General features: G+C 36.8%; 1 protein-coding gene across 1 annotated transcript in view; it reads left to right on the top strand.

Annotated features, from left to right (window-relative positions):
* The window catches only part of CFTR (CF transmembrane conductance regulator), a 182,189-nt gene that overhangs the window by 28,868 nt on the left and 127,428 nt on the right, over positions 1-25,893 (top strand). Inside the window, exons 3-7 of the mRNA XM_049641727.1 lie at positions 3,151-3,259; positions 20,620-20,835; positions 23,778-23,867; positions 24,720-24,883; positions 25,725-25,850. Of these exons, the coding sequence (XP_049497684.1) occupies positions 3,151-3,259; positions 20,620-20,835; positions 23,778-23,867; positions 24,720-24,883; positions 25,725-25,850 (705 nt within the window). The remainder of the gene's footprint in view (positions 1-3,150; positions 3,260-20,619; positions 20,836-23,777; positions 23,868-24,719; positions 24,884-25,724; positions 25,851-25,893) is intronic.

Here is a 25,893-nt window from a genome sequence, read left to right on the forward strand (position 1 = left end):
TTAGAGACTCAGTGGAACCAGAGACTCAAGGGCCACTTGGTGGCATTTACTTGTGCTGGTTTTATTCTCTCAGACCAGATTCCTCCATGCAGTGGGTCCTTAGAACTCTTTGCTCATGTCTTTACAAACCAGGGAGAAAAGAGTCCTTTTTCCTTGGCCAAATGTGAAAAATCCTAGAGACCTTAGACCTTAGACCAAAGGAAAAAAAGAAAGAAAAGAAAAAGAAAAAAGAAAAAGTAGCTAGTAAATTATTGCCTCAAAAAAGTTGAGACTCATAATTTGTTTACCTTACTTTCACTAAACTCATTTCCCTATAAAAAATATTTTCAAAGCAAAGTAAGATATTCAGCCTTATTTTTTCTTGATTTTATTCAAAGAATTAGGTTAGTGAGAATAATAGATTCATATTTCCAAGATCAAGGACCAATTCCTGTTATTGAGCACTTAGTGTGTATAAGTGCCATGAAAGCAAGGATATTTTTGTTGGCTGGTTGGTTTGGTTTATTTATGATGTATCCCCAAGTGCCTAGACTAGGGCTTGGCATATAGCACATGCTCAATGAACAATTGCTGAATGAATGGTAATTGAATGTGCAATGACCAACATTATATGAAAACCTGTAACACTGTTGCAGAGATAAAATGTGTAAACACAATACAGTGTAGATGTACCAGCAAGTTCACAATAAAGCAGTAGATATTGAATATCTTAGTTCTGAATAGATGCTAAGGGAAAGATGAATCAAGGAAGGGCTAGGTTAACAAAAATCTGTGTACTCCAGTTCTATTTTCATTTATGGCCAAATGGAGGACACCTGAATTTGTAGGATTATCTGACCTAAGATTGTTTTTCCTGTTTTGATTGTATCCCCCATATCAATTCAATTAAAAATATAACTATTTTTTTTTCAATTCAATAACTCTGTGCCAGCATAAGTCCATAAATTCTTTCTTTTATCTTTATTTTGTATCTCTTTTCACCATATTTATTTCTTTTTTTGAAAAATAAAATTGTTATTTAGAATTTATTGAAACATTTTGGAAGAGTGATATATCATTTATATATAGTACTTTGTACCTCTGCACCCTTGGAAAGTGACCTGGACTCACATTTCATAACTTCCTTGTGACAAAGGTCCTTAGGTGGTTACCACATAGTTGAGGCACACTGGCCCATCTGACTCAGTTTGTGGCTGTGGCATTGAACCCTCTATATCACTCCTATGTGCAAACTGCACACCCATTCCATGAGAAGCTACAAACATGATAAGCATAGAGCTTCTTCCTTCATGATTTAACTCTCAGTGTTTGAAATTCTTACTGGGTCTGTTGTGGTGCTACTGAAACCACACTACCTCCTCTCCCTGCTAACTCCTCTCAAGCTATAAAATGTTCAAATCCCAGCCATTAAAATAAATTATCCCACCTTGCCTTTCCTTCAGGTTGCTACTCCATTCTTTTTTCCTTCTCCCCCCCCTCCTCCTCCTCCTCCTTCTTCTTTTTCCACAGCTAACATTTCTCTGCTCTCCTGGTCTCTCCACTTCTTCACCTTTCCTTTTCATCTCATCTTTCTGAAATATGGTTTCCACATCTACCATGGTGCCAAAATGACATCAATCAGGGTCACCAGAGGTCTCTTAATGTCAAATAAAATGGCATCTTCCTACATGACTTCATGCTGACCTCTTCTTCCCACCTTGAAACCATTTCTCTGGTCTGTGTACCACCTTTCTTTCCTGACTTTCTCATCTGACCCATTCTTCCTTTGGAAGAGAGGCTGGGGGCACCTGGGTGAATTGGTTAAGCGTCCAACTTTGACTCAGGCCATGATCTCACGATTCGTGAGTTCCAGCCCCATGTCAGGCTCTGTGGTGACACTTGGAGCCTGGAGCCCGCTTTGGATTCTGTGTCTCCCTCACTACCCTCCCCCCCACCCCCACCGCTTTCGTTCTGTCTGTCTCTCTCTCAAAAATAAATAAAAATTAAGAATACAAAATAAAATTTAAAAATTTAGCTTCTTACCCTGTTGTGAGTCACTGAATGATATGGACAAGAGGCAGGCCCTGCATGTGAGTGAAAGAGTAGATAGATGGGATAGGGCGATTAGGCCTTGTTGGTAGTAAGCTTCTTGGGGGAGCCAGTGTCCATGCACAGACTGCCAGGTTTGCCCTCAAATTTCAGTTGTGTGGTCTTCCTTTGGAGTAACTTAAAACCAGCTCTGGTAATGGTAGAAGAATAGTAATGGAAAGAGCTCTTAATGAAATGCAAACCCTTTGTCTGGTTCTTGCCTGTGAAACTTTTCATCTCTGTACAGTTTAATAATGAATATCAGGGTAACATTCAGAGATATATTTTAACAACTTGGGAAGAGAAAGAGGGCCTTCATTAACAGAAGTGGCGATAATGTAAATATAATCCACAGATGAACTTACAGTTTTTAAAAGAAAACATTTCTTTGATACCACCTTCTTTCAGACTATGTGGTTTCTATTCCTACCAGAAAATAGAGAATTTGATTCTGTTCTAATTTTCTAAAGACTTTTACTCTAATAAATGACTTTAGTAGTTGAAAATGAAGTTTGACAAGATTTGTTTCATACCCCTATATTTAAAAACAGAGTCATTCAGACAGGCTTTTCTAATGTTAAATAACAGAAAAATTCACCTGACTTTTTATATTGTTGTTTTTTTTGACAGTTAAATTTTGTAAAATCTACTACAGTTCCTAAACAAGTAAAGATCAAAAGGCAAAGAGGAAAAAAAGTTACATTTTTGTTTATTTTTCACTCTGTCCCAAGCATAGTAATGTATATTCCTAAGAGTCATACTTTACTAATCCATTTCTTGGCACTGCTTTAAGAAGCCCAGAACTTTCTGGGCTTGCCTCTTGTCCATCACATCTGGCCTTGTCATGAAGTCAACTCTTTGAAAATTGATACATAGTGAAGCATCAAATTCTGCCAAACATCTAATGAGTATTGGTGTTGGAAGGTCTCCACAAGGTTGGTTTTTTTTTTTTTTTTGTCTCTTTAGTCACTTGTGTTAATCTCCTTGGATGTCTTTGTGAGAATAAAACTATGTTAAGGGAAATAAAACAACTCAAATATTTGCACATGCAACTTATTGGTCCCACTTTTTATTCTTTTGCAGAGAATGGGACAGAGAACTGGCATCAAAGAAAAACCCCAAACTCATTAATGCCCTTCGGAGATGCTTTTTCTGGAGATTTATGTTCTATGGACTCTTATTATATTTAGGGGTAAGGATCTCATTTGTAAATTCATTATAGATAATAAGTATATTCATTTTTATGATTTTATTAATCTAAAGTAATTATATTCATTTTATGACTAGGGTAATCTGGTGCTCAGATAAGAGGACTAATTCAACTCTAAATACAAAGAAACCACTAAAACTCTAGTAGAGACAAGTAAAAATGCATTAAGATGTCCTGAAACACAGGTGGCAACCTATAATTTAAAATAGGTTCAGCATTAAAAAAATTTAAAAAAAAAGGCCGGGGGTGGGGCGCCTGGGTGGCTCAGTCAGTTAAGTGTCTGACGACGTCTGAAATCATGATCTCGCTGTTTGTGAGTTTGAGCCCCGCATCGGGCTCTGTGCTGACAGCTCAGAGCCTGGAGCCTGCTTTGGATTCTGTGTCTCCCTCTTTTTCTGCCCCTCTCCCACTCTCTCTCTCTCTCTCTCAAAAATAAATAAACATTAAAAAAAGAAAAAAATAAAAAACTGGGGATTGAAGATGGCGGCGTAGGAAGACGCTGGGCCCACCTCATCCTGCTCATGGCTTAGATTCCACCCACATCTGCCTAAATAATCCAGAAAACCACCAGAAGACTAGCAGAATGGACTCTCTGGAGCCAAGCATAGACAAGAGGCCCACGAAAGAGGGTAGGAAGGGTGGAGAGGCGGTGTGTGCTACACAGACTGGCAGGAGGGAGCCGGGGCAGTGGAGGGGCAGCCCGCCTGGCAAGACAGAGCCCCCAAGTCTGGCTTGCAAAAGCGGAGGGACTGGACTCCATGAGTTCTGACAGCCAGTGGGACTTAACATCTGGGATGTTAAAAGTCAACAGCTCTGCTCTTGGAGAGTGGGGAGGGTGAGAGAACACCGGGAGGGAGAGTTGCTGAGCCCCGGAAGACAGAGCTCAACTTGGTGGGGAACAAAGGTGCTGGCAAGCACCATATCCCTCTCCCATCTCCCAGCGGAAATCCCAAAGGGAACCAGTTCCCTGTCACTGAACTTGCTTGCACTGCACAAACACTCAACCCTTCTGTGGATCCATCGCTCCAGGTGCTGCAGGGCCCCTCCTGCAGGAGACCACCAACAGCAAAGGGAGCTAAGCCTGCCCCTCCTACTCCTGTGCACCTTGCAGATCCACCCTGGCTAATATACCAGATCCCATCGAAGCAGCATCACAAGCCAGGCAGTGTGCAAGTAGCCCAGACAGGGGCCACACCACTCCACAGTGAGTCCTGCCGCTGGGAGAGGGGAAGATAAGTTACACACCAGTCTGACTATGGCCCCAGCGGTGGGCTGGGGGCAGACATCAGGTCTGACTTCAGCCCCGCCCACCAACACAAGTTACTCTGGAAAGCACAGGGGAAGTGCCCTGTAGTTTGGAGCCACCGCAGGGACTACCCAAAATGACGAAACGGAAGAATTCTCTTCAAAAGAAACTCCAGTAAGTAGCGATAGCTACTTAAATCAAAAACGATTTAAGCAATATAACAAAACAAGAATTTAGAATAATAGTCATAAACTTAATCACTGGGCTTGAAAAAAATATAGTGGACAGCAGAGAATCTATTGCTACAGAGATCAAGGGACTAAGAATAGTCATGAGGAGCTAAAAAATGCTATAAATGAGGTGCAAAATAAAATGGAGGCGACCACAGCTCGGATTGAAGAGGCAGAGGAGAGTATAGGTGAATTAGAAGATAAAATGATGGAAAAAGAGGAAGCTGAGAAAAAGATTAAAAAAAATTCAGGAGTATGAGGGGAGAATTAGAGAACTAAGCGATGCAATCAAACGGAACAATATTTGTATCAGGAATTCCAGTAGAGGAAGAGAGAGAGAAAGGGGCTAAAGGTGTATTTGAACAAATCATACTTGAGAACTTCCCTGATCTGGGGAAAGAAAAGGCATTGAAATCCAAGAGGCACAGAGAACTCCCTTCAGATGTAACTTGAATGGATCTTCTGTATGACATATCATAATGAAACTGACAAAATACAAGGATAAAGAGAAAATTCTTAAAGGAGCTAGGGGTAAACATGTTCTAACTTACAAAGGGAGACCAGTAAGAGTAGTGGCAGACTTATCTACTGAAACTTGGTAGGCCAGAAAGGAATGGCAGGAGATCTTCAATGTGATGAACAGAAAAAAAAAATATGCAGCCAACATTCCTTTATCCAGCAAGTGTCTCATTCAGAATAGAAGGAGAGATAAAGGTCTTCCCAAACAAACAAAAACTGAAGGAGTTCATCACCACTAAACCAGCCCTACAAGAGATCCTAAGGGGGATTCTGAGAGTGAAATGTTGCAAAGACCACAAAGTACCAGAGACATCATACAGGCATGAAACCTACAGACATCACAGTGACTCTAAACCCATATCTTTCAATAATAACACTGAATGTAAATGGACTAAATGCTCCAACCAAAAGACATAGGGTATCAGAATGGACTAAAAAAAACAAGACCCATCTATTTGCTGACTACAAGAGACTCATTTTAGGCTTGAGGACACCTTCAGATTGAAAATGAGGGGATGGAGAACTATCTATCATGCTACTGGAAGTCAAAAGAAAGCTGGAGTAGTCATATCAGACAAACTACACTTTAAATTAAAGGCTGTAACAAGAGCTGAAGAAGGCATTATATAATAATTACAGGGTCTATCCATCAGGAAGAGCTAATAATTATAAATGTCTATGCGCCGAATACGGGAGCCCCCAAATACATAAAACTGTTAATCACAAACATAAGCAACCTTATTGATAAGACTGTGGTAATTGCAGGGGACTTTAACACTCCACTTACAACAATGGATAGATCATCTAGACACACGGTCAATAAAGAAACAAGGGCCCTGAATGATACATTGGATCAGATGGACTTGACAGATATATTTAGAACTCTGCATCCCAAAGCAACAGAATATACTGTCTTCTTGAGTGCACATGGAACATTCTCCAAGATAGATCACATACTGGGTCACAAAACAGCCCTTCATAAGTATAAATGAATTGAGATCATACCATGCACACTTTCCAACCACAATGCTATGAAGCTTGAAATCAACCACAGGAAAAAGTCTGGAAAACCTCCAAAAGCATGGAGGTTAAAGAACACCCTACTAAAGAATGAATGGGTCAACCAGGCAATTAGAGAAGAAATTAAAAAATATATGGAAACAAACAAAAATGAAAATACAACAATCCAAATGCTTTGGGAAGCAGCAAAGGCAGTCCTGAGAGGAAAATACATTGCAATCCAGGCCTATCTCAAGAAACAAGAAAAATCCCAAATACAAAATCTAACAGCACACCTAAAGGAAATAGAAGCAGAACAGCAAAGACAGCCTAAATCCAGCAGAAGAAGACAAATAATAAAGATCAGGGCAGAAATAAACGATATAGAATCTAAAAAAACTGTAGAGCAGATCAATGAAACCAAGAGTTGGTTTTTTGAAAAAATAAACAAAATTGATAAACCTCTAGCCAGGCTTCTCAGAAAGAAAAGGGAGATGACCCAAATAGATAAAATCATGAATGAAAATGGAATTATTAAAACCAATCCCTCTGAAATATAAGCAATTAGCAGGGAATACTACAGAAAATTATATGCCAACAAACTGGACAACCTGGAAGAAATGGACAAATTCCTAAGCACCCACGCACTTCTAAACTCAAACAGGAAGAAATAGAAAACTTCAACAGACCCATAACTAGTGAAGACATTGAGTCAGTTATCAAAAATCTCCCAACAAATGAGTCCAGGACCAGATGGCTTCCCAGGGGAATTCTACCAGATATTTAAAGCAGAGATACCTATGCTTCTCAAGCTGTTCCAAAAAATAGAGAGGGAAAGAAAACTTCCAGACTCATTCTGTGAAGCCAGCATTACTTTGATTCCTAAACCAGTCAGAGACCCAGCAAAAAAAGAGAACTACAGGCCAATATCCCTGATACAAAAATTCTCAATAAGATACTAGCAAATCGAATTCAACAGCATATAAAAAGAAGTATTCACCATGATCAAGTGGGATTCATTCTTGGGCTGCAGGGCTGGTTCAACATTTGCAAATCAATCATTGTGATACATCACATTAATAAAAGAAAAGGTAAGAACCATATGATCCTGTCTATCGATGCAGAAAAAGCATTTGACAAAATTCAGCAACGTTTCTTAATAAAAACCCTCAAAAAAGTCGGAATAGAAGGAACATATTAAACATCATAAAAGCCATTTATGAAAATCCCACAGCTAGTATCATCCTCAGTGGGGACAAACTGAGAGCTTTCCCCCTGAGATCAGGAACATGACAGGGATGTCCACTCTCACCGCTGTTGTTGAACATAGTGTTGGAAGTTCTAGCGTCAGCAATCAGACAACAAAAGGAAATCAAAGGCATCAAAATTGGCAAAAATGAAGTTAAGCTTTCACTTTTTGCCGATGGCATTATACATGGAAAACCCGATAGACTCCACCAAAAGTCTGCTAGAACTGATACATGAATTCAGCAAAGTCGCAGGATACAAATTACACTCTTATACACTAACAATGAAGCAACAGATAGACAAATAAAGAATCTGATCCCATTCACATTTGCACCAAGAAGCATAAAATACCAGGAATAAACCTAACCAAAGATGTACAAAATCTGTATGCTGAAAACTATAGAAAGCATATGAAGGAAATTGAAGAAGACATAAAGAAATGGAAAAACATTCTGTGCTCATGGATTGGAAGAATAAATATTGTTAAAATGTCAATACTAGCCAAAGCTATCTACACATTCAATGCAATCTCAATCAAAATTGCACCAGCATTCTTCTCGAAGCTAGAACAAGCAATCCTAAAATTTGTATGGAACCACAAAAGACCCCGAATAGCCAAAGTAATTTGGAAGAAGAAGACCAAAGCAGGAGGCATCACAATCCCAGACTTTAGCCTCTACTACAAAGCTGTCATCATCAAGACAGCATTTTATTGGCACAAAAACAGACACATAGACCAATGGAATAGAATAGAGACTCCAGAATTGGACCCACAAAAGTATGGCCAACTAATTTTTGACAAAGCAGGAAGGAATATCCCATGGAAAAAAGACAGTCTCTTTAACAAATGGTGCTGGGAGAATTGGACAGCAACATGCAGAAGATTGAAACTAGACCAGTTTCTCACACCATTCACAAAAATAAACTCAAAATGGATAAAGGACCGGAATGTGAGACAGGAAACCATCAAAACCCTAGAGGAGAAAGCAGGAGAAGACGTCTCTGACCTCAGTCATAGCAAGTTCTTACTTGACACATCCCCAAAGGCAAGGGAATTAAAAGCAAAAATGAACTACTGGGACCTCATGAAGATAAAAAGCTTCTGCACAGCAAAGGAAACAATCAACAAAACTAAAAGGCAACCAACAGAATGGGAAAAGATATTTGCAAATGACATATCAGACAAAGGGCTAGTATCCAAAATATAAAGAGCTCACCAAACTCCACACCCGAAAAACAAATAACCCAGTGAAGAAATGGGCAGAAGACATGTATAGACACTTCTCTAAAGAAGACATCCAGATGGCCAAAAGGCACATGAAAAGATGCTCAATGTTGCTTCTCATCAGGAAAATACAAATCAAAACCACACTCAGATACCACCTCACGACCAGTCAGAGTGGCTAAAATGAACAAATCAGGAGACTATAGATGCTGGCGATGATGAGGAGAAATGGGAACCCTCTTGCACTGTTGGTGGGAATGCAAACTGGTGCAGCCGCTCTGGAAAACAGTGTGGAGGTTCCTCAAAAAATTAAAAATAGGTATACCCTAGGACTCAGCAATAGCACTGCTAGGAATTTTCCCAAAGGATACAGGAGTGCTGATGTATAGGGGCACTTGTACCCCAATGTTTATAGTAGCACTCTCAACAATAGCCAAATTATGGAAAGAGCCTAAATGTCCATCAACTGATGAATGGATAAAGAAATTGTGGTTTATACACACAATGGAATACTACATGGCAATGAGAAAGAATGAAATATGACCTTTTGTACCAACGTGGGAACTGGAGTGTTATGCTAAGTGAAATAAGCCATACAGAGAAAGACAGACACCATATGTTTTCACTTTTATGTGGATCCTGAGAAACTTAACAGAAGATCATGGGGGAGGGAAAGGAAAAAAATTAGAAAGGGAGGGAGCCAAAGTATAAGAGACTCTTGAAATTGAGAATAAACTGAGGGTTGATGGGGGGTGGGAGGGAGTGGAGGGTGGATGATGGGATGAGTATTGAGGAGGACACCTGTTGAGATGAGCCCTGGGTGTTGTATGGAAACCAATTTGACAAGAAACTTCGTATTAAAAAAAAAATAAAAATAAAAAAATAAATAAAATGGGTTCAGCAATAAATAAATAAATAAATAAATAAATAAATAAATAAATAGGTTTAGGAAATTTCTTTGAAAATACTTATTTTCTATTATGATCCCAAATCACATTATCTTACTAGTACAAGAGATTGCTAATGTTTTTATTTTTTTGTATTTGACTGTAGGATATCAAGACACAATGTCAGGTCAAATTTAGCCAATTATCCATATGAATAAATGTAATATCTTGCAATCATACCTGCATGCTGAATTTCAAGGAAAAATAGAAAAAATTTAAAGCTTGGCAGCGAGGTACTCTCGTAGTATATTTTCTCAGTCACCTCTGTCTTCATCAGTGGGAAGAGAGCTCTGTACCTGAAAGCCCCTGGCTTTCTGGTGTTTAAATGTAGTCTGGGATGCTTCCCAGTGCTATTAAATATGACTCAGATATGTTAGTTTTTACATCACCAGAGCATCATTTCATATCCTTAGTTGTAACCTGTAAAAGGCATGACAAGTTGAAAACTTATTTAGCCTTTAGGTAAAGGCTGTGCACAGTATTTGCTTTGGGATGAGTACTATCTTTATTCACAGGTATTGTATTCATATTGATCTCCATGTGTTGGAGAGTTAGCAGTGCCATAGTGTCAAGTTGCATGTTTTTAAGAATTTGTAGTTTGTACATACCACTAAAAATACATTTAAAAATTTATCGTGACAAAGATGGTCACATTTCGGTCCAAAATGTTTTGTAATTCTCTTGACAATCACCTGGAAAAATTCTTCTGGCTTTTGAGTTGATCTGCCATCCATCTATCCACCCATCCGTATCTGTCTGTCAATCTGTCTGTCTGTCTGTCCATTCCTACAGAAACCAACAACATTTTAGGGAGGGAAATATTTTGTTCATAAATATAAGTAAGGCAAGTCAAGAATTAATTATCTTTTAAGATGTCATTGAGGTGATTTTTCTCAGAAAGGGTACTCAGAACTTGGGAAACAGTTTTATCCACAGCATCTGGCTCTATTTGACTTATTAAAAAATCTTTTGTTGGTTGTTTTAATGACAATAGTGTATATGTTTGAGTCAGTGTATAGAAGTACAATTCTCTCTGAACATATATAAGAATGTAACATTCTCAATAAGTTATAGTTGATTGAAGTGAATGACACTTCAAACGATTGTTATGTCATGATCAAGATTGTGGTGAAGCTGAAAATTCTCTTCAGTCATTGTCTCCATCACACAGTGCTACCACTGATTAATACTGATTAACCTAACATCCTAACGATCGAGCTCCTTTTATGCTCTGCCTGCCTTGTGAAATAATTTATCCAGCAGCATTGAAGTTTCATGAGAACAAAAGCACTCATTTAAATGTGATAGTTTAGGTGATACATGAACATATTTATCGAATGGTTTTTTTGGTCATGTGTACAAAACCAAAAAAATGCCTTGATATAATTTAATGTTTATTGAATTTAATATTTATTGTACCTAATCTATTCTAGGTTCAGCATTAAGTCCTTTATGCAGATTGTCTTATTGAATTCTTCTGGTAACTCCATGGAGCAGATGTTATTACCTCTAGTATACAGAGAAGGAAATTATGAAACTTTCCAGAGTACACATATGGTAAATTTTAGTGATAGGTCTCTTTAGCCCCAAAGACTGTGACCTTTCCACAATATCCAATTATAATTGTTATATAATTATATTTGTAATGATTGTCTTTAGGTCCTCAACAGAATGGTGTCTCTAGTAACCAGCCTCAGGTCTGCTGAGTTTTTTGCATCTTCCTAGGAGACACAGGTTAACAGAAGCTTAAAGGCTGAGGGTTCTTCCAGGGTCACCTGAGGGGCAAATCTGAAGAAAGTTTGCAGTAGGGGAACAAACTAGAATCTTCTCCTTATATTCCAGAAGGAACTGTGTCAAATCCACCCAAGGGCCAGTATTGCCAAGGTCAAACTTAAAAACAAAATTAAGGGGTAGAAGAATGGCATGGGTGTAGATAAGGACTTATTCTTAAACTTCTCAAACTTAAACATATCCTAGCAAAAGGAATCTTAAAGGCTTTCATGGTGTATTAACTACTCTTGAGTGGGAGTGAGGGATGAGGTGCTCTCCAGTAAACATGAGCCCTAGACTGCAGGTCTGGAACCATCAGCACGTTCAAAGGGCAAAGTTTACTTCCTCCAGTTCACCTGCTACAACCTATAACCTGTCTATAACCAACAGAATATTGGTGAGGAAAAGAACCGATGGGAAAAGCAAGGAAAACGTGTGCGGTGGGAAGGCATGGAGAGGAAAATTTACATTGGCAGTGGTACAGGTGTGGTGAGATGAGGTTTCTCACTCTTGTCACAAAGAAAAGACCTCACTGAGGTTGTGAAGTTTTAAGTAGTGAAAATGTTAAACACTGTAACTCTTAAAGAATTTAGATAACCATGTGGTCATTAAGACGAGTGCAGCTTTTCAGCATACCTAATCTCTTGTCTCTATTCTTTTTGTCACTTACAGAAGAAAAGAAGGGTAGAAAATGTAGCCATTATTATAAGACCTCTGCCTTTTGAAGCAACTTCTACCAGTACCTTAGTATTTATGGTATTCTCTTGGGGCATTCCTTTTTTTCCTCTGCTTGTATCAGCTTGGGGATTTTTCATTCCATTAAATGAGTGAGGATTCTTGAAATTGCTAGAACACTACTCTTGCTAAAAGGTGGACATGCTTTCAAAATTATCTGTACATTCTTAGTCCCTCTAAATCAGGATAATTGTGACACAAAGAGTATTCAGTTGTTTTCAGGACTGATAGAAAAAGTGGTGTAAGATTTGCTTTTGACTGTGAAAGGTTAAGAAAAAAAGAAAATGCTATTATCAAGGAGCTTGTATCTCTACAATAGTTGATGTAATTTTAACTCATATTAGCTATGGCCTCTCATCATTAACTATGTACTTGTTTTTTCTTCATCTGACTCAGCAGCCAGATACAACATGTCTTTCACATTTAAGACTCCTAGCATAGAAGAGAAACTGTTGAAAAACTGAGCATGAGAGTCAGTTAAGGACAGTGAGAAGCAAGCCAAGTGTTGGGAGTACTGTGAGCAAATTGCTGAGAGAATAGTGTTATCCCTTCTTGATTCCTAGGCAGTTCTGGGCATATTGCCATCATCAAAGTGAGATGCATGTCAGTACAACTTGGGTCAAACCCGTTCTATTCATTAGACCCCAAGAAGGTTATGGACATAAAGGAGAAGTCCTAGTACTAATGTTGATAGAGTTCTCAAGTCCCATGGTCTGTATTGCATAAAACGATCTTTTATCTCTTATGGTTTTTTTTTTAAATGTTTATTGATTTTTGAGAGAGAGAGAGAGAGTGCACATGCAAGTTGGGGAGGGACAGACAGGCAGGGAGAGAGTAAATCCCAAGCAGGCTTCATACTCAGCGTCCAGCCTGGTGCAGGGCTCCATCTCACGACTGTGAGATCAGGACCTGAGCTGAAATCAAGAGACGCTTAACCAACTGAGCCACCAGGCTCCCCTGTCCCTTAAGTTTTAACAAAGACATTGAGTAGGCACTTGAATACAAGCCCACTGCTAAGAAACGGAGAGCGTTTGAGGGAATTCTGCCCACAGATGGTCCCTGGCTTAGGCTCTGACTTATGTATGTTCCTTTCAGATGACTGGTTACCTAAGGACAGCTATCTCCAGCAAATCTCCTTCTTCTAGATGCCTGTTAGGTGGGTCCCCTTTCTCCTCTTCCTTCCCATCCCTACCTCTCCCCATATGTAGCTTCTTCTCTAACCTCAGCAGTGACTTGCATGCTGTACTCTCTAAACTCGCCCTATATCCCATTTCTACTCGCTACTAGAACCCTCATCTCTAATCCACACTTCCTTGTGTTGTCTACCTGAATGAAGGCAATCTACACCTTCCCTCAGTTCCTGTGATAAGAGTTGGGAGTTCTTGGGCTTTAGATTTCTTTGAATCATAAGGAATTTCTGTATCACTCTTCTGGATATTTCTGTATCCAGAAGCCCTACCCCAAATATGTGATTTAATTGATTTGGGTGGGCCTTGGGATAATAGTAGTCTCATTAAGGTTCCCAGGTGATTCTGATTTAGGTAGACAAGGGCCAACATTACTAAATGCATCTGATTTTTGCTAGAATGACCCACATTGAGAAAGCATTTTAATTTGAATTTTTCTTAATGATGATATGAAAAAACTGAAAAACATAAAAATGAATATTAACTCTTATAATGACATTAGAGCAGTGTTTCTCAAACTTTAATATGCATACCAGTGACCCAGGGATCTAGCTAAGATGCAGGTTCCAATTTAGGAGGTTTTGGGTGAGACCCTAAAATTCTGCATTTCTAAAAGCTCTCAGGTGAAGGCCTTGCAGGGTTGTGGGAGAAGAGAAAGCCTTGGTAGAAGGAATACTGTTGTGAGAAGTGGGCAGATTCATGAGGGCCAATGAGCCCTTGAATAAAGTGACGGGAATCCCACTGGGATGAGAAAGTAGCTAAGGGTTTATTGGGAAATCCCAAAGTAACTAGTGTTAACTCTCCATGTCTTCCAGCGGCGCTCCTCCCAGGACCCCACTGGAGAGAAGCAGATGACAGGATGCATGGAGAGGGCAAAGATATGGTTAAAAGGCACTCTGTTTCTCTTCCAAGATTGCAGCAGAGGGAGATGTTACATCTTTTTCTGTAGGAAATTTGTTACACGGGTTGGTTGGTTTTTTGTGAACAATTTGAACAGAACGGTGCTCCAGGAGCATTTAGTGGTATATGTACTTTTGAAGGCTAACCTAGGAATCCAGTATCACGTCCAGTAGAATACTGTGTCTAAAACCAAATGCATCTCCTGTTCTTCCACGTGAAATTTTAGAACAAAATTGATTTGTAAATTGGGAATTGTTTGTGATCATGTTTTTTTTTTTTTTATTAAAAATTCTTTTAATGTTTATTTATTTTTGAGACAGAGAGAGAGAGTGAGCGAGGGAGGGGCAGAGAGGAGGGAGACACAGAATCCAAATCTGGCTCCAGGCTCTAAGCTGTGAGCACAGAGCCCAAAGTGGGGCTTGAACTCAAGACCTGATCCGAAGTCGGACGCTTAACCAACTGAGCCACCCAGGTGCCCTTGTGATCATGGTTTTTAAGACTTAAACTGGATATAAGGGCATCTAGGACTTCCATTCCTGATAGGAACTTGGTGCATTTTTAGCTCTTGTAGCTAACCAGTATCCAATATGACTAATGAATAAAATATGTTTAAAGTAAAAATATACATATGTATTTTCTTTTCAAAGATGGGGTATTTTTTTCTTTACTTCCCCAGGGCTTGCTCATGCCCTGTTGCCACAAACTTGTTTTATGATCTTTGGGCAAGTCAAATAACCTTCCTGGATCTCTGTTTCCTTGAGTATACAGTAAAAGAGGCTGTAGTAAAGTGTACAATGTCTATGATCTCTTTAAACTTTTAAATTATGTGTCCATGAGATGGGTCCTAGAGAAGTGGCATTTTTCTTAAATCACAGTGATCTAAACTTATAACTTGATTTGCTAAGTTGATGTTGAACTAATCATAATCCTTGCACTGATGGTCAGTTGAGAGATAAACAAGTCATGTTATAACATTTCCATTTCGATTTATGATTATGAATAAAGAGGAAGGCTTTGCAGTCAAATGTTTGGTTCAAAGCCCAGGTTTACCACTTAATAGCTGTGTGACACTGGGAAAGTTATTTAAACTTGAATAAATCCTGGTACATAGCAAGTGCTTCATAAATGATAGCTATTACTGGGGCTCCTGTGTGGCTCATTTGGTTGAGTGTCCGAATTCAGCTCAGGTCATGATCTTGAGGTTCATAAATTTGAACCCACTTTGGATCCTCTGTTTTCCTCTCTCTCTGCCCTTCCCCCATTCATATTCTCTCTCCCTATCTCAAAAATAAATAAACATTAAAAAATAAAAATAATAGGACTCCTGGGTGGCTCAGTCATTTCTCAGTGTATACCCGTGTGTGTGTGTATTTTCTTTTATGTTTTTGTATGCATGTTTTCTTCACCACTTATTAATGACCATAAATCATATGAAATTTCCCAACTAAATTTTATTATTCTTTTAAATATTTTTATGATTATGAAAGTAATCAGATAATTACTGATAAATTTGATGTTCATCCTTCTAGTTTTTTTCCCATGGGAATAGAATATATACTTTATTAAGGGAGGGGGATCATTGCTTTATATAATGTGTTATAAATCTGCTTCTCTTCTTAATGTATTATGAATGCCTTTTATGTCATTAGATGATTTTTTACCTAGTCACCCTATTGTTTAATAAATCATGTGACTGTACCATACCATAATTTTTCAGTTCCCCATCATTAAATGTTTATATTGCTTCTAATTTTTCATGACTGTAAACAGACCTTCAATGACATCCCTTTAGCAGATTTCCAGATTATCAAATTGCCTTCCAGTAAAATGTACTATTTTACTTTCTTGCTACTAAAGTATGAAAATTCAGCCCTCACCAATAATAGGTGTCATCATTTAAAAATTATTTTCAAATTGCTCAGTGAGAAGGAATATATTATTATTTTTCTTTGCATTACTTTTGGTTTCTAGTGAGTTTAAACAGTTTTTGTATATTAATTAAGCATTTATATTTTTTGTGTGTATGTAATTGCCTTTTCATGTTTTTTGTCTATTTTAGAGTTTGTCTTTTTCTTATTGATATAAGAGAGTATTTCCCCCAGCCTATCATTTGTTTCTAGTGAGTTTTACCTCTTATTTTCTTAACAATTAGAGGTTTTAACTTTTAGGGCACCTAGGCAGCTTAGTCCATTAAGTGTCCGCCTTGGACTCAGGTCATGATCTCAACAGCTCATGAGTTTGAGGCCTGCGTCGGGCTGTCATGGGCTCTGTGCTGACAGCTGAGAGTCTGGAGTCTGCTTCAGATTCTGGGTCTCCCTCTCTCTCTGCCCCCTCTCCCGCTTGTGCGCACGCGCGCTCTCTCTCAAAAATAAATAAACATTAAAAAAATTAAAAAAAAGAAGTTTTAACTTTTAAAAATTTGCTGCCAAATCTATATACCTTTTCCTTTGTTTTCTGCTTTTGTTATCAGACATTATTAAAAGCCTTCCTACCCAAATTATTTATGTTTTTGCATGTTTTTTTATGTTTATTTATGTTTATTTATGTTTTACTATTTCAGCTTTTACATGTAAATATCTAATGCATTTGCAATTTATTTTGATGTATGTTTGAGATAAAAATGTAATTTTAAAAGTGAGTGTCCAGTTTCTTCATCATTTATTGCATAATCTAGCCTTTCTCCACTGAATTAGAATAACATAATACACAAAATTATTACGTGTGCTTGAACCTACTCACAGATAAATCACTCTATTTCTTTGTCATGCCACATATTATAATAGCTGTATAATATGATTTAATATCCAGTAATGTAAACCTTTTCACACATTTTTCTTATTCCTCAAATGTTTTTGACTAATCTCTCATTTTTTTTCAAATGAAATTTATAATCATTTTACCCATTGATTAGCAAATACTCACTTAGTGGATGTTCTGTGCTAGGTATTGTGCATCATGTTGGGATTATTATAGAAATGAAGACAATCAGTCCCTGCTATTATGGTGCTGAAAATCCACTTCCAAAGAACCCACCTGAAATTCTGATGAAAGTTACGTTAGACTTACAAAATACCATGGAGAGAATATAATCTTTGTAATATTCAGTTTTTCTTTATAGAAAAATTTAAAGTCCTTAAGACTTTTATTTAAGACTTTAAAATATGTCTTAGTAGGGGCGCCTGGGTGGCTCAGTCAGTTGAATGTCCGACTTTGGCTCAGGTCATGATCTCACCGTTTGTGAGTTTGAGCCCCATGTCGGCCTCTGTGCTGACAGCTCAGAGCCTGGAGCCTCCTTTGGATTCTGTCTCCTTCTCTCTCTGCCCCTCCCCACTTGTGCTCTGTCTCTCTGTCTCTCAAAAATAAATAAATGCAAAAAAAATTAAAATATGTCTTAGTAATGTTTATAAATATTTTTAAGGTATATATATTAATTATTGGTATTTATAATGTCTCTTGTTATATAACATAAATTTTTATATAAATGGGATACTTATTTAACTGATTATTATGCTTGGTATGTAGGAATTTAATTTCTTAGTATAATTATTTCTTAAACCTCTGCCTATGAAACTCTTAATTCACTTAAATTTGTTATATGGATGGTCATATTCTATGCTTATAATGATCCTTTTCATTTCTTCATAATACTCATACCTTGATCATTTCTCTTATTGAGTTGTAACAGCTAAAAGTTCCAGAAAATGTTAAATTGTTCTAATAACCAGTATTCCTATTGTTTGTGTTGGCCTGACCCTAAAGGTAATGCTTTTAGTTTTATTAATTAGTTTGTTAAGATTAGTTAATTAGGTGTTGATTGCCGTTTTGAAGGAAAATTTCTTTCTTTATATTCAAGTATAGTTAGAACATTTATCAGAAACTGATATTGAGGTTTTATCAGATTTATTACAGTTGTTAATGAGATAATCATAAGTTCTTCTATAGTCTATTGGATTCTATTAATTTCTTAATATTGAGCAATCCTAACTTCTCAATATTTCTCAAATAATGTCCTAGTATTCCTGGGATAAAGACATATAAATAATATTGTAAAAAAGTTGACATACTGATGATGGTGAGGAATTTAGTGACTACATACCATAGAAAATAATGGAACCTTAGAAGTTCTTCAACTAATCATGTACTTGTATCAGAAAAAATAACTACGCTTTGAGTTTAGAGGTATAATTTTTAAAGTAAATATTTAGCCAACTGCAAACCCACTATTAATGGAAAATTAAATCAAAGTAAATGTGGTATTGACATTTGTCTATGAAGAGCAACATAGTATAGAAAAATTCTAGAATAAAATATTGATCTAAAAGTAATTTTGAGGATGAAATATTGCCACTCTAAGCACACTGTGAAAAATTATATTTGTAATGCAGATAAATTCATACCTGTAATTTCAAATACAAGATTTATTTTGACTTTATTTTCCTGGTGTAAGGAGTTATTTTGAAATAAAATTATCTCTGCTAGAGAAAGTCTGACATGGGTCTATGAAACTTGAAAGAAATAGGGCATCACTTGCACAGGTTGTAGTAGTTTAAAAATGGAAACAACCTGTATGCCCCCAGTTTAAGACAATGGGACATATTACCTGATGTATTCAAGGATGTCATGTTGAACAGCACTTAGAATAAATGTGTAGCTATGCGAGGATCAATGGAAATAAATGTCAAAACCACAGTGTAAATAAAGAATAGTTGCAAAAAGCATAGTATGATACCATTTATACAAATTTAAAACACCAGAGCCAATTCTTTCTATATATTCTAAAGGTGGATACATGTGTAATAAAAGTACAAATCATATACAATATGATACACACCAACAAAAAAGTACACACTTATTTACTTTTTAAAAAACAAGTGCTCTTCAGCAGATACAGCAAACAATTAACATGTTATATGCAGATAAGTTAGTGATTTTCTTTTCAGTACTCATCTGTCTGAATACAGGTTTGAATATGGCTAATGTGAGATGAGAAAACTATAACCCATTTTGTGATTAGTTTGGAAACTTTTAAAAAGTGTTTGATTCTTTTCTTATATTCAGAGCCTTAGTCTACATAGTTAATTTGAAATAAAGTACTGAATATAAAGTATAGAATGCACAGCTAGTGATCAATCAATGACAGCTCTGTATAGGTTAGGATTGATTCCTAATGGGGATGAACTTGATACAGAAAAGCATTTTTAGTTATTGGGAATAAGGGGGCTTGTGGTATTGGGCATTTGTGGTTTAGAAAAGGTATTGTAGAAAATGGAGGAGAATAAGCAAATTAAGGGTTGAGGGGGAGTAAACTGAACAATGCTGTGGTACCAATCTGACTGGAAAATATACCTTTGAAATGGAATCAATTAGCCTAACATCACATCCCTGGAGGGTTTAGCTTCAGATCTCCATTTCATTGGTTCATCATAAAACAAGACAGGGGAGGTTTTGTGTTTTTCTCTCTTGAAAACAATTTAGTAAGATGGAGAAGAGTTAGACCTCTTGAATTCAAATCTATTCCTATATATTCAGGAGGAGTGGTAATGGATTTGATGGACAATTTGATTTACTAATTAATTGAGGACCCTGATTAGATGCATTTGGAAAACACAACTTTCGTCTTCCTGTGTTAACTCACAAGCCTTTGAAGAGTTGATAAATCATTGGAAACTGGACTGAGGTTGCAGTTTGTTGTAACACTGCTTCCTTGAAGTCCATACCCATTCCATACCAGGGTGGGCTTGAGACCAGAAGTGGAAGTGGCTGAATTAAATGCCACCAGTGCCTGCATGCTCCTTCCTCCTGTTGCCAGCTCCCCTTTATGTGGTTGCTTGAGAAGCTGTTTTCATTCTGGAAATAATGCCACTAACTCCAAACACTTTCTCAAGTTCTATTTTGAGGTCCCATCAGGTCACTTGGTGTCTTTGGCCTTAGTTTCTTCATCCACAAAGTGAAAATAATAATGCCTACTCTGACTCCTAAAGCTGTCCTGAAAATCAAATGAAAATATTTCATAAACCATTCAGCGCTATGTACATATTACTGATTAATATACCATTCCAGAAACCACACCTTTACTGTATGGCCACTATTCACTTTTCAGTCAAAAATATCTTATGCATAAACTTGTCTCCAAATGACTTTCACTACAACCAAAAATCAAACCTTATTTCAAAGTATAAAAATGAAAATAATATCAAGAGTTTTACATATGGCGCAGCCCTCTATGTTAGCCCATTTTAAATCCTTCTCTAAAGATGAAAATTTTTTTGTTGAAATTGTGGGGCCATTTTATGCAAGGGAAATGAAATCTAATTTCTTGGTTTTTCCTCTTTTTAGGAAGTCACCAAATCAGTCCAGCCTCTCTTACTGGGAAGAATCATAGCTTCCTATGATCCAGATAACAAGGCGGAACGCTCCATTGCAATTTATCTAGCCATAGGCTTATGCCTTCTCTTTGTCATGAGGACTCTGCTTTTGCACCCAGCCATTTTTGGCCTTCATCACATTGGAATGCAAATAAGAATAGCTATGTTTAGTTTGATTTATAAGAAGGTAATGCTTTCTTGCATAGTCTCCATGCTACATGCAACATGTTTTAAATGTCATGTTGATACACATAAGGGATAAATGCTAAAATCAATTTTGTAGGCCTGTTAAGTAAATGGCAGCATTAATTAATGTTTCTCATTTTCCTTGGTGATTAATTCAGTTCATTTTGGCTAATAATTATTGAGTATCTTCTTTAAACTCCCTATGCTATGGATTTCATTTTTTAAAAATATTTTTTAATGTTTATTTATCCTTGAGAGAGACAGAGAGAGTGTGAGCAGGGGAGGGGCAGAGAGAGGGAGACAGAATCTGAAGCAGGCTTCAGGCTCCGAGCTGTCAGCACAGAGCCTGATGTGGGACTTGAACTCACGGACCGAACTGTAAGATCATGACCTGAGCTGAAGTTGGAGGCCCAACAGACTGAGCCACCCAGGTGCCCCAGATTTCATTTTTTAAAACTAGTCACATCATTGTGTTTTGGAATGTATGGCTCCCCATTAAAATGATACTTACCATCCATGTAAAAGTCATTGGCAAAATATCTTGTGGTAAAATGCCATATATCTTTACGCTCAATAACAAGAGTGTAGTATGTAATTGTTATTGATAATCCAAGCAATAACAGTTCCTGCCTTAATTAGTTGTGACACAGTGATTTTGTCATCCTTTGAGTCCTGCAAATTGAACATTTTTGCAACAACACATGTACTACAATCATAAGAACCTTCTCTACTTTTCTGTATGCATTATCCAGACAAGAGCCCAAGTTGCAGAAGCATGATTTAGGTGAATGCAGATTAAGACTTCCCACCTTACAAACACAATTTAATATCATTTCAGTGACATGCTTTGTAGGCCATGTGTGATTGCTTGGGTCTACCAAGTCATTACAGTAAAGCTGTTTTGGTTGAATCATTTGGGTATTGCTTTACCCTTCTTCTCTTTTTCTTCCCCCAATGTAAACACTTTATATACTTGGCTTATAAGGGACATGGATCTGAAATTACCTCTAGCAAATAACCCATAACACTTCATAATATATATGCAAGGTCAGTTGTGTCATAAAACCTTGATAGTCATACTTTATTGTTCAAAACAGCCTTTTATGGATGCACACGAAAAAAAAATAGAGTCCACAGTTTAGTCAGATCACCTCAGCTACAATGTCATCAATTCAACCAAGTACCAGGAAAACATGGGTAATAAATCAACAAAAATTTTGTTTTGATCCAGAAATTTTATGGGCTAAAGGGGATGGGAGATCAAAGAAGGAGAAGGTTATTTGTAAATTCATGTGTACCATTTAGCACAAATACAGCAGCATATGTGCTTTCAGACTCAGAACACGCTGAGGAAGAGTTAGAAGCTATTGCATCTATCCTTTTTTCTCTCATTTTTGAGTATTTGTATTATTATCTGGTTTGTTTACCCCTCTAGCTGCACTTACTGGCCTGCACTGGCACCATCACCAGAGAATTCAGTTGTGTCTTCACGAGGCTGTGGTTTGGTCCCTAAAGGAGCCTGAAGTAGACTGGTCCCATATCAGACCAGCTCCATTCACATGGCAGGCAACCACTAATTCTCCTTACAGTACCCCAAATTTTGTAATACAGCACTTTTTTGCTTTGCTCCAAAATCTGCAACTATGATACATTCAAATTATATTTTAAATAATGAACCTAAATACATTCTGTAAATGTCAAATCATTATGTTGTACACCTGAAGCGAATACAATATTGTATGTCAACTGTACTTAAATTAAAAATGTAAAAATACAAGAAAATAATCTAAATATGAACTAAATTTATCTTTGCTTATGAATTTCAAGAAGACAGAAATAATAATGAAAACAAATCTTCGCTGAGTGCTTGCTATGCACACCTGAGATAGATGAAGTCTATTAATGAGGAGTGTGTGACCCAGTCAGTGGAATTTTCCCCTCATATTGCTCTAATAGTGTTTTGGAATTAACTGCTTTGATTCTTTTTCATCTGTACTTATCTAAATTCTATTCATTATTCCACATCCATCTTCAATTTTACCTCCTTGATAAAATCCCAATTTTTGTAACCAGGTATGTGAACTTTCTCATAACCACCCGGTTATATTCTGCTCCCTTGACCTCATATCATATCATATTTAGTTAATGTATGTACTAGGTTACCTTAAGGCAAGAAATATGTATTAATAAATCCTAACAATAATTCCTGAAGCCTTGAATCCAGTGATTTGCATCTCATAAGTGCTCAATACATATACATTCAATTGAAACAAATATTGGATGGGTACTCTCCAATCAAAGGCATCTAAGGGATAATAAATTCTTATTAAATTTTAGGCAAAGTATAACTGGTATTTCATAACTATTATTAATTTATCTACTTACCAGTTCTATTTGTGTAGGGATGTATTTTTTCTGTGTAATATTTAAGGATTTTGTATTGTTAATCTTTCACAAAGTCATTAATGATTCAATTATTCATAATATACTTTTATTGACTTTAATTGTCATTTTATTCAATAGAATTACTATAGGACTCCACTATAGAAAAATAAAGTTACTATAAGATTATAGGATTTAATCTCAAATTTTGCTGCCTATAAAAACAAAACAAAACAAAACAAAACCCACCAAAATCTCCACACCATATGAATGGACATTTAAGTGTAATATCATTACTGTTTTGGAGTAGAAAGGATGTTCTTACTATCTAGATGCTAGAAAATAAAATACAGGCATGCCAGTATAATATATTTTGTGAAGAGAAATATTTATAAATCGGAGAATATCCTAAGCTAGATAAACATAAAATAATTTTCATTACCTTTACTTAAAAACGCATGCATAGCGACCTAATTCTTCAGCTGTATTATAATGTTATTTATAAATATTCTTTTTGTCTTCTCTTTGTCAACATCACCTAACTTCCGATTTTCCTTTTAGACTTTAAAGCTGTCAAGCCGTGTTCTGGATAAAATAAGTATTGGACAACTTGTTAGTCTCCTTTCCAACAACCTGAACAAATTTGATGAAGTATGTACCTACTGATTTATGCATTATTGTTATAAATCATACAACCCCAAGGGTTTTTATGGGTTAGTTGATAGTAATATGTGGCTAAATCATAGACATCCCTACCTTCCCTATTCCTGCAAGGTTGGGTTGCATAGGACAGTGCCGTTCCGGGGGCTTACAGAACCAGCCGATACAAAGGCATCTCAGCTTGCTGCATATTTAATGAGGTGTTTCAAAATTCATTTTTTATCAGATCTTGTTTCCTTTTAATACTTTACATCTGTTATTTACTCTGGCTGAATATGATACTCTGAGCAATTCTTGTTCAGTGCTGTCTTATGACACAAATAATTGCAAGGTCTTTGAGGACACATAATGTGTTTTATTTATCTTAGCATTTTCAGTATGTAGCATAATGTTAAACCCACAGCAGGTGCTACATAAATTACTAATGAATTGAGCCTGCATTTACTCTGAATATTTTGTCAGGTGATAGAGTTGTTACCTTGAGCCTTTGGAAACCCTTTTGCTCTTACATGTTTATACCATGGCTCTTGCTTTATCCAAATAGAAGTAAGTTATTTAAAATAAGTCCCTGACCCGATACTTAAGATATTTAATTTTAATTCCATTGAATAAAAACACCCCGAAAATGCAACAACTTGAAATTTGTTCCTTGGGAAATCCTAGTCTATTTGTAGAATGTTTAAGCACACTGATGTATTCTTCGTGTAACAAACACATTGAGTTTAGCACAGTGGGAACCATGATGTGTTTGATTGTATAAGCTCGCTGTGCTCAATTTCTCCCATCTTAGGCTTGTTTGCTTGTTTGTTTGTCACTGGTTTTCACTGTGATTTTATTTCGCAGGGACTTGCACTGGCACATTTTGTGTGGATTGCTCCTTTGCAAGTGGCTCTCCTCATGGGGCTCCTCTGGGACTTGTTACAGGCCTCTGCCTTTTGTGGTCTTGCTTTCCTCATAATCCTTGCCCTTTTTCAAGCTGCACTGGGAAGAATGATGATGAAGTACAGGTAGCACTCTGGTTACATAGCTTGGAAGGATTTTAAGTTAGATATTCCAAAAGTCTAGTAAAACCAGGGACTGCTGTATATACTGAACTGGGATCTACTTCCTGGATGTCACTAAAAAGGAGTTATTTTAATAGTGTAAATCATACTCAGTGTATTAAGGGACTTTTTTTTTTGCTTATCAATCTATAGAATTTCTTTTTAAATATCTTAATATTCAGTTCATTTTTATGTATTATAATATTTAGGTAGAATGGATAAAACATATATGTACATGGGAGTGAATGCATAAATGTTGGATAGAATTTTATAGGTTTTTCCTACTCTGGTTCAAGGATAATCACACTACAGCCTTGGTTACTTTTTAGTAGAGAATGAGTTAATGATACAAGTCACAGCTTATGATAGAGGACTTCTAGAGTTTGTCAGCTAGAAGATGATAGAATGTATACAAAATGTGGAATCTGCTAACTCTTGGTTTAAATACCAGACTGCATGCTTACTAGTTATGTGACCTGACTCAAGTCACTTGGCCTTACTGAGTCTCTGTTTTTTTATCTTTAAAATGGAGATAACCACTACTTCTAGACTTCCATGAAGGGTACTACACTGGGATAGTATGTGGAATGCATCTAATAGTGTGTGGCACATAAGAGGCATTCACTAAATGGTAGCTATTTAGTGAATGATTTTTGTTCATGATTTTTGTTACCATCTGTTAGATAATAAAATAAATGTTCATCTGTTTAATAAGAAATGTGGATTTTTTGAAAAAACTTCTGTAGTTCTTAGTGGTAATTTGACTTGGTTTTATTAAGTATTTGATTGATTAATTGATTTACAGAGATCAGAGAGCTGGAAAGATCAACGAAAGACTTGTGATCACCTCTGAAATGATTGAAAATATCCAATCTGTTAAGGCATACTGCTGGGAGGAAGCGATGGAAAAAATGATTGAAAACCTAAGACAGTAAGTCTTTCTGATAATTTCAATATCAGTAGCTATTTCATGT

Source organism: Panthera uncia, chromosome A2, assembly GCF_023721935.1.
Source record: "Panthera uncia isolate 11264 chromosome A2, Puncia_PCG_1.0, whole genome shotgun sequence".
Classification (NCBI taxonomy): domain Eukaryota; kingdom Metazoa; phylum Chordata; class Mammalia; order Carnivora; family Felidae; genus Panthera; species Panthera uncia.